The following is a 9,930-nucleotide window of genomic DNA, read 5'->3' on the forward strand; positions in this document are numbered from 1 at the left end:
TCGAATGTTTATTAAATAATATAAACATATGATAAAGCCTGGTGAGAAAGAAACCATAACAAAAAGGCTATGGTCTTTGTGACTTCGATATTCTTTATTCAGATCTGCGACTGCTCTCGATGCGAGAATACGTTCTAATAAAAACCAAGTCTAATTGCTCTAACAAAAGTGCCTTTTATTTATTCACCTGGCTTCCAATAAACCAATATGATGAAATTCTGAAAAGGGAAAGATTTGTTACAATTCAGGAAAAATCGTTGTTAGAGTGAGTAGTTAAGCTAGGCGGGTTCTGAATAGAAGTTCCAGCGCCCGCCACCAGGTGGCGTCACAGTCGCAGAAGTTTCGAGATGGATGACGTCATCGGTGAGTCATCATGATGACTCATCGGTTTGGGGGTGTGGTGAGGGGACTTCCGGAGTCCTGTTGGTACTTATATCGCTGGGGGGATTCGACTGTCACGTAGGTGGCACCACCATCGTAGAGTTTTCTAGAAGGATGACGTCATCCTGAATATTCGAGAGCCAGGTGGCAGCACGGTCGGGGAATATTCTGGAAGGATGATGTCATCCTGGTATCTGGGGATGACTCATTGTTCTGCGGGGTGGGGATATCTTATAATTCCTCTTCGCTCTAAATGTTTCAAATGTTTTCGAAATGTTTCAAAATGTTTTCAAAATGTTTCAAAATGTTTTTGAAATGTTTCAAAATGTTTTCAAAATGTTTCAAACATGTTTTCGAATGTTCTGAATACTCATTCACACAACTACCGCCAGGTGGCACCACCATCATTAATGGTTCATTGATGACTCATCAACTCGCGCATGGTGGGGATACCTCCTGATTCCTGTTGGAACTTGCATGAAATATAATACCATGATGAATCATCATGTAATATGAGGAAGATATCAGTTATTTCTCTCTCGATTGATCTCGAATATTCTCTAATGTTCTTGAATGTTCTGAGATGAGTCATAAGCTACCATCAGGGTGGGGGATCCCTATATAACGCGCACCATCTGCGCAGTCCACATTCAATTCGAGTCACAGTTCTGACAGTTAAACCTCACAACGTACACGTGGACGTAGTGGTAATGTGTTATCATAATCATTTTAATAAGAATGGTGGTGGAGCATGCAGTACAGATGAAGTGATCATCCGTGAACATTTCGATGAAAGTTTGCATAAATTTGCAAGACACCTCGTGACTGACTTGCATTGTTTGTGGAATAATTATGAAGTCCTGGAAGCTCAGCGAGATGCTGGTAAGAGAACCAATTGTTCTCAATGTTCTACTCGAGGTGAGGACTTATCAAACATAATCGAGAGTATCAACAATTTGGGGAAATTGAAGAAATTCTGCGAGGAGCTGAGAGACAAGATCACCAACACAGAGGATGAATCAGAGGTAGCGAGTATCGATGAAATTCAATGGTTAAATTCAGTTCCACCATACTGCCTCAATGACAATGAGGTTATGGAGCAAGTACTGATTCATGCTCCAGCTGAACCAATTCTACCATTGACAGGATTCATCTCTAGAATTCGTAAAAACTTCACAGCGCTGTGCTTCAAGTTCAAACGTGGGGAGGCATCAAAGTGTTATCCTTGTGAGAAGTTATCTCAATCTCTGCAGACCATCAAAGCAAATTTTGAACATTTGCGATCCGCCATTGAACTCCTGGGTTTGGAGTACGATATATTCTTCGTTTCTCATGGCCACCAACCTGCTGATTTAATCTGAACGATGGAACCTGTGAAGGATCAGCAAGAAAAGAAAACTAAGAGAATTAGTTTTCAATTACAACCACGAGTTCATTTGATGTTGCATTGGGAGTATGCATATCATTCTGCTCGTCGAGGCCCATGGGAAGAGTTCGCTCGTGATCATGAGCGTTTCAAACGTCAAATAAATTCTTATGAAAAAATACTGAACCCTGTATTATCAAAACAACATAGACTAAATATTTTTGAAACTCGTTTTACATAGTTCTAAGTCATTTTCAATATTATTATTACTCTTATTATTATGATGTTGATGGGGAGAAGGTGTGTGTATAGAATAATGAGACCATGGATTTTTTTAATAAAAAAAAATATATATATATTTATCTTTTAATATACATGATTATCTTGATTTATTTATTTTTATATCCTCCATCGCCTGCGGCTTCATAACCTCCTATATTTACATTAGTTTCTTAACTCCTCCACTGATAGGATTGTATTCAACAATTCGATCATGGAGGATGAGACAGTACGCTGATGTGTTGGGTGCAAAAGGAAATGATGATTCAAATTCCAGACGAATATCAACTGGTCCGGTTTTCAAATACTCATTCTGCTTGGAACAATCGATTACAATTAATGGTGCGTCTGTTAGAAATTTCTCTCTATTCAATAACGGCTCAGCTTCCTTTCCGTAGTAAGACTCCTGAAAGTTCACGTACATGTTGTATAGTGTTGAATACTGATTGAGGGCAATATCCAAATTCAAATTGCCATATGGATAGCTCTCTGAGTTGAGGAAAAGCTTCACATCTCTGATACTGCAATGATCGAAGTGGCTCGCATTGGCTGTCTGAATGTTTTTACGACTCGTTTGGAATCCAAGAATAACGTATCTTGGTTTCTCCAATTGAGATGATGTCTTCACAACCCAAACATGCTTCGAGGTTGCTGGGAGAAGAGGATACTCATACAATTCCCATGTACGAAAGCCCATTGTAATGGGTGTGTCTTTTGCGATGAAATTGAGCAGCTTCACCTTGCGCTCGTCCGACACTTTAACATAGGGGATCAACCACTCAATCTTTTGAAGGTTGATCTTCCATTTCTCCTCTGGGTTTTGTTGATTGACAGCTCTCTGAAGTACTGCACTGATGTCTGTTTTCGATCTCGTAATAATGAGTTCATGTTTTGCATTCACAACAATCTTCTGATAATCTTCAGCGAAGCCAAGTAGAAGACTTAATGGTATAGAGATGTCGAAATATCCTGCATTATCAGTGATTTTCTCATTACTATCCATACTATCATTCTTGAGCCAACCTGCATTCTCCATCAAAAACCACTGGTTAGGACTCTGAGAAACATAATTTTTCATGAGACTCGTTAAACCCACATTTTTCGCTCGATCAATCTCTACACCATTGAGCTCATATCGCACTTCCTCAAACAGATGACAGATAGCGTTACTCACGAGTTTTGTTCTCTTGGCTGGTGTTGTTCCATTATCTTTGGTTAATCGACCATTAATATGCAGATGACTCTTACTGGGTAATAAACATAAATCTTGATGTTGCACAGTAATTGAAATTACATCATTATTACCGTAGCTTGATGAAGCAAAGGGTTGATGGGTATGCATCTCATAGTGAGAAACTGACTCATCGAAGATGATAGATTTTTGAATCTTCAAGATGTCCTCCATAATATATTATTTTTTCCTTATCTATGATTGGATTTACACTCGAGGTCTCAAGTTTAAGCTCTTGAGGAATTGAATACTCTCACGTGTTAACGGTTTGATGGGTCTTTGACGACTGCTAGTCGTCTGGGGGGATGACTCTCTTTTATAACTCTTCCCGATCTTCGTTTGGAAAACAATACCCATTAGGTACGTTTGATGTGAAGTCTTATTGTAACTAATTCTCCTTGGAAGTTCAACAATTCACCATCCTGATCCACCAATCTCAGCTGGAGATGATCTATTGCTTGGACCACGATCGGAAGGTAAGTAAGATTCTTCGGCACCTCAATGACCTTATATCCTGGAGGCACAGTGGGAAAAAATTCATGAATGATGGGAGCTTTCTTCCCATTAATATACGCACCTCCAGTGATATTACACTCCACACACACATAGAATTCACCTTAAGAATCCTAACTGGCAAATCAGATACGTGTGATTTATTAGGTGATAAAATTCTGTTATCAAATCCTAATAATCTACCAATCGAATCGGAAGGTTCAAAATTAATTGTATGATCACTTTTGATTTCACTGCACAAAGTATTATTATTGGCTTTTATGTTGATTGAAACACCTCTCTTTTGCAGAACCTTCTGCAAATAATTTTGAATATCTTCAATCTCATAACTACCTTGAGGAACGCTGATTGTATACTTCTTATTCTCATTATCAGAGTAGTAGAATTTATTATTCTTTTCTGTAATATTTGGAATTGAATTGAATGTCAATAATTCAACAAGAGCCAAGCTGTAGTGATGATTGTGAGATAATTCAATGGGAGGAAAATAATTCGCTTCTAGAATAGAAGAGGTCCCCGACAGTGTTAATGTGAAAGATTCTCCCATGGTTGTCAGCAGTAAACTAACTCAATGAATGAATGTGAGCGATATTTATATCTGTCCTTTGAGAAATTTCAGACATAGATGACCACATATGATTGTGTCATACTCTTGATGCTTCTGATGATTATATTTGACAAGGCTACCAACACCGAAATAATCCATCAATTCTTTTGGTGGTTGTAAATTTCCAAAACTATCAAAATAAATGATTTCATTTTTCTGTTTCTTATATGCCACCCAGTGAGTGCCAGGACCATCCCTATCATCCAAATTCACTATAGCTGATTCATTTACCCGAGGTCCATTTAGAGGCAATCCATTTCTCATGTAAACTCCTCGGAAATATGGAATTTTCATGAGTTTGGAATATTTTATGATATCAGCATCACTGAGGGCTCGGTGTGGTAGCTTTATGAGTTTTTTGGTTGTAAATGGAGTCCCAATCCTGTTTTATAGGGCTTCAGATACAATCCTTTACCCATTGAAATTGCTTCCATTGCTTGATTATGACGTTTACTCTCATCAAGGTACTGCTTAGCTGCTTTCGCGTCGTTCACAGCTTTTGCGATACCAGCGGCGCCTCCAGCTAAAGCTCCCGTGGCACTTAACCCAGCAAATAAGGGAATCAAGAATGGTAGTACTCCACCAATTTTTCCGGGTACTGGTAATACTCTTGGCGATTTTACGGAGCGCTTTCCTGCAGCGTTTCGGACAGCATCTCGTGCAGATTGAAGAGCTGATTTGATCGCATCTCCCGGGCGCATCGATTGTTTCACCGCTCTGATGATGGTTTTGAGAGCAATATGCTTTTTTGCAGCAGCACCACGTCCACATGATTTCTTCTTTTTCACAAGATTTTTCCTACGTTTACTAGTTTTTCCCCCCACTCTTTTTTTCAATCCAAATCCAAAGCTGGTCTTGGCTTTCATAGCATTAGCTACAGCCCAAGCTGCAGCTTTTTCGCTCAAACCCGCGTCTTTTGACAATACACGTGTCCACGCTCTGTTTTCTAATACTTTATCAGCGTTATGTCTTGCGGAGAGATTCTCTCGATTCTTTGAATATGCGATATCGTGTTCCTTACACGCTTTATCGAGAAGATTGATCCCAGGATCACCGCGAGCTAACCTCTCTGACAGCTTCGTTCCTGGTCCACAATATTGATATCCGGGGATATGTAGTTCGATCGGTAATTTGTTGATTATCTTATTGAAAATTCCTCTTCCACTCCTCTTACATCCTCTCACTATCATAGCTCATGCTCAACTGAGCGTGAATGGTATATAAACCCACTATTTATATGTTTTCATCTCAGTTGAACATGAGAAGTCATGAGCAATACTCATCAAAAAATAAAGTTTGCGGAACAGGAAGTGAGATTACCCATTTTGAATTTNGGTCCACAATATTGATATCCGGGGATATGTAGTTCGATCGGTAATTTGTTGATTATCTTATTGAAAATTCCTCTTCCACTCCTTTTACATCCTCTCACTATCATAGCTTATGCTCAACTGAGCGTGAATGGTATATAAACCCACTATTTATATGTTTTCATCTCAGTTGAACATGAGAAGTCATGAGCAATACTCATCAAAAAATAAAGTTTGCGGAACAGGAAGTGAGATTACCCATTTTGAATTTCGATCAAGTAGTACAGAATGTAGATGATAAAATGAGAGAGAGACGTCATGGTGAATTACTACCGAATACAGTTCGAGCAATTTTTTGTGGACCTACCAACTGTGGTAAAACAAATGGATTATTGGCGTTGATCACACATCCGAATGGTCTTAGATTCCAAAACGTGTATGTATATTCAAAGTCTTTGAACCAACCGAAATATGAGTTTCTAAGAAAAGTTGTAGAAGCAACGAATACAATTGGATATTTTCCATTCAACGAACATGAAGAAGTCATAAAACCTGAAAATGCGAACCCCCATTCCATCTTCATTTTTGATGATGTTGCGTGCGAAAAGCAAGATAATATGCGTGCTTTCTTTTGTATGGGGCGTCACCGAAATGTTGATTGCTTTTACCTTTGTCAAACATATACGCGTATTCCAAAACATCTCGTACGTGACAATGCAAATTTATTGATCTCATTCAAGCAAGATGATAAGAGTTTGTGACATATTTATGAAGATCATGTCAACACGGATATGACTTACAATCAGTTCAAAGAGATATGTTCCTCATGTTGGAATATCGATAAATATAGCTTTTTAGTGATTGATAAAGATAGAGAACTGAATGATGGTCGCTATAGACGAGGATTCGATTGTTTTATAAATATATAATGCACATGATTTTTTCAAGCAGTCGCATCCAGAGCTTCATCATGACAAGTTCTATTTTGAATAAAGAGAAGCATGTGTTACAACAAATCGCAGACGCAAGTGAAGCAATTCGTGAAAAGCATAAACTAAAGGAATTGGAGAGAGAAGATACAGAAAAAACTCTGAATGAAGTTTTCAAACCAGTGGTTACACCATTACAAAAACTAGTGGATCAAGCCTCTCATGATGGAATTCCTAGGAGAGCGAAGAGATATAAGAAGCGCAAAGTTCCCGATTCATCTGCTTCAAGGAAACGAGTGGTGGAAACAGATGATTCTAATATTCCAATAAAGATTCAACGAATGAAGGAAATGTATGATTCAAATATTCCTAGAAGACCACCATCAGAATCAGAGTTGAATAGAAATGTTCACACACCATCATCCTCCACCATCGAAATGGAAAATATTGACGATCAAGATGATTCTGATTCTGTGGAGGATGAAGATATGCATAATTTATCACAAGAATATATGCAATTATTCGACATTCCTGATGGGGATAAAAAATTGGGCTTGAGGAACAGGAGTCCGCAAGTATAAAGGTAATTGGGTAATCGGGATAACCCCAATTAAATTTGAAGGGGGTATTGTACGTGGTTGGTCATGAAAAATTTGATCAAACTCTAGGACTTCTCGAAATATTATTCAAAAAAGAACCGAATGTGGAGAAAATTACAGATTATGATAAGAGAGCATTCACGAAAATTGTGAAGATGACACATCTTGATAGGCAATATTTTAACCCAAAGAAAAGTTTGATGCGGCACAATACAGAAAAGTTTGTGAATTTCATGACTCAATCTCCTCAAGGGACAGGATTATCAAATCAAATGATTGCAAAGAGGAAACTTAATAACGATTATGTATACTGGGATGATCCAAATGAGCGGGTGGATGGACTCCGATTGTTGTATGCATCTCAAGCAGCTGGTAATAATAATCATAATAATGAAATAATTTCAATTATCGAGGAGCTGCGGGAGGCAGGATTGATATATTAGAAGTGAACACATCTTGGAAACATCAGTTACAAAATGAGCGTTGATGTGTTTGGACGACAGTTGAATGCTGCTGGAGCTGCACCCCGGAATATTCAAGGACCCCCAGGTCGGGGCTTCAAGCTCACAGCAGATGGACAATTTGATATGAAGAACAAGCGATTATGTAACGTAGCTGAAGCAGTAGAAGATAATGATGTAGTTTCCATGCAGGTTGTCAAGCGGCTGATTGAAGATTTGCGGATTAATTTACTACAAAAACACATGACACAGAACCTTGAAGCCATTCGAACACTAGATGAGAGAGTGAAAACATTGGAGAGTTCAGGTAAAAATTCTCCAATCGAATCGAATGAAGATAATAGTATAGCAGCTGCACCAGAGTTTTCAGATAGTGGAAAAGAAGTGAAACGTGTTAAGAGAAGTTCTAAAACGTTAACTGAGAATGAAGGTGAAAAAACAAGGAAAAACAGAAAAGTTTAAGGCGGAAAAAGAAGCTCTAGTTGAGGAACTCCACAGACCTGCGCGTAGGAATTATCCCAGACGCAGAGTAGATATACGAGGTCTCAATGAAACTTGGCAAGCTGATCTTGTGGATATGTCAGCATATGCTAAAGAAAATGATGGTTATAAATTTCTACTCACAATTATCGACATTTTCTCTAAATTTGCATGGGCAGTACCCATTAAATCAAAAAGTGGATTGGATGTAACAAAAGCTATGGAATCTGTACTCAATCAAGGTCGAGTACCTCAAAAGCTACATGTTGATCAAGGAAAAGAATTCTATAACAAAGAATTCAAAAATCTGATGCAAAAATTTGATATAAAAATGTATTCAACGTTTAGTAATTTAAAAGCGTCGATTTGTGGACGATTCAACCCTACGTTAGAAGAGCGAATGTGGAAAAAATTCTATCTCCAAGGATCATACAGATGGTTCGATATACTTCCTGACATTATATCATCTTATAATGATACAAAACATCGAACAATTCATATGAAACCCAAGGATGTGAATGAAACGAATGAAAAGTTCCTTCATCACCAAGTTTATGGAAAATTTCTGAACAGTAGAGTTAAAGAAGCGAAATTGAAAATCAATGACAAAGTGAGAATCAGCAAATATAAACATGTTTTTGAAAAAGGCTATACACCCAATTGGACAACTGAAATTTTCAAGATCATTCGCGTGAGGAGGACTGAACCAACTACTTATAAATTGATTGATTATCAAGATAATCCTATTGAAGGAAGTTTCTATGAGGAGGAATTATCTAAAGTTAAGCATCCTGATGTATACCTGATTGAAAAAGTGATTAAAAAACGAGGAAATAAATTATATGTGAAGTGGTTAGGCTTTGATGATTCTCATAATAGTTGGATCAATGAGTCAGATGTGTAATGTGCAGAGATGTTTTTTTCATCTACTTGATGTGTATCATTTGTGAAAAGGAAATAAAATTGAAAAAAAAAACACAAAATTTTTGTATATTCATATTTATTTTTCACCTTAATCCTAAATATACAATGTATGAAAATATATATATTTATAATTATACACTTGGTTTAGTATACCCCCAAGGTAAGGTATCTATCATGTTCGTAGAAATCATACGCTTATCATCTTCCCAGCTCAATGCTAATTTCTTCTGACGGATTGTATGCACCTCATGTTTCTTACTCCGGATCAAATATTGATCTTTCACAACATGCTCATTATTGAGGAGACAGTTCTTATAGTCATTAAAAGTGATTTTCCTGAGTGTAGCAGCTTCAACACCGTTAGCTTTCTTCTTAGCTTTTTTGTCATCCAACATCCTGAATGTGTATGTCTTCGCTCGCAATCCCACAAATTNGTGTATATGCTAGTTGTTGCATTTCCATCGAAAACCTTTCAATACAATCATGACCTCGATGCGTTTTGAGTTTTGATCGAGAATCATCAAAAGCACAATGCGTGTAGTATGCGAAGCTATGGGCAATATGATGATCATTCTCCCCCTCCGGTTTTATCAGAGATTCTAGATCTGCGTAAACTGCAAATGGAATTTTTTCTCCATGCTTGAAATTTTTGAATTTTAATATCTTATCCTTCTCATCAGGTATAATCATTCGTACTTTGTTCAGATTAGTACAATCTTCCCTATGTTTCTCGAACGAAGCTTGATGTCTGAAGTGACAAAGACAACGATCACATAANAGATAACCATATCATCATCGAAAATTATACAGCTATGAAAATTAGGTTTTGCTATCAAAGCTTTTGCTCCAT

At 37.6% G+C, this 9,930-nt stretch overlaps 1 protein-coding gene across 1 annotated transcript; it reads right to left on the reverse strand.

The window, feature by feature from the left end:
* Nucleotides 1–2,186: 2,186 nt before the first annotated feature.
* Nucleotides 2,187–3,431, reverse strand: LOC107045777. The gene has a single exon (XM_015268136.1). The coding sequence runs from the start codon at nucleotides 3,429–3,431 to the stop codon at nucleotides 2,187–2,189; it is 1,245 nt and encodes a 414-aa protein (XP_015123622.1).
* Nucleotides 3,432–9,930: the final 6,499 nt, after the last annotated feature.

The sequence above is a fragment of the Diachasma alloeum genome, unplaced genomic scaffold (genome assembly GCF_001412515.2).
Source record: "Diachasma alloeum isolate Michigan unplaced genomic scaffold, Dall2.0 Dall_scaffold_01074, whole genome shotgun sequence".
Lineage (NCBI taxonomy): Eukaryota > Metazoa > Arthropoda > Insecta > Hymenoptera > Braconidae > Diachasma > Diachasma alloeum.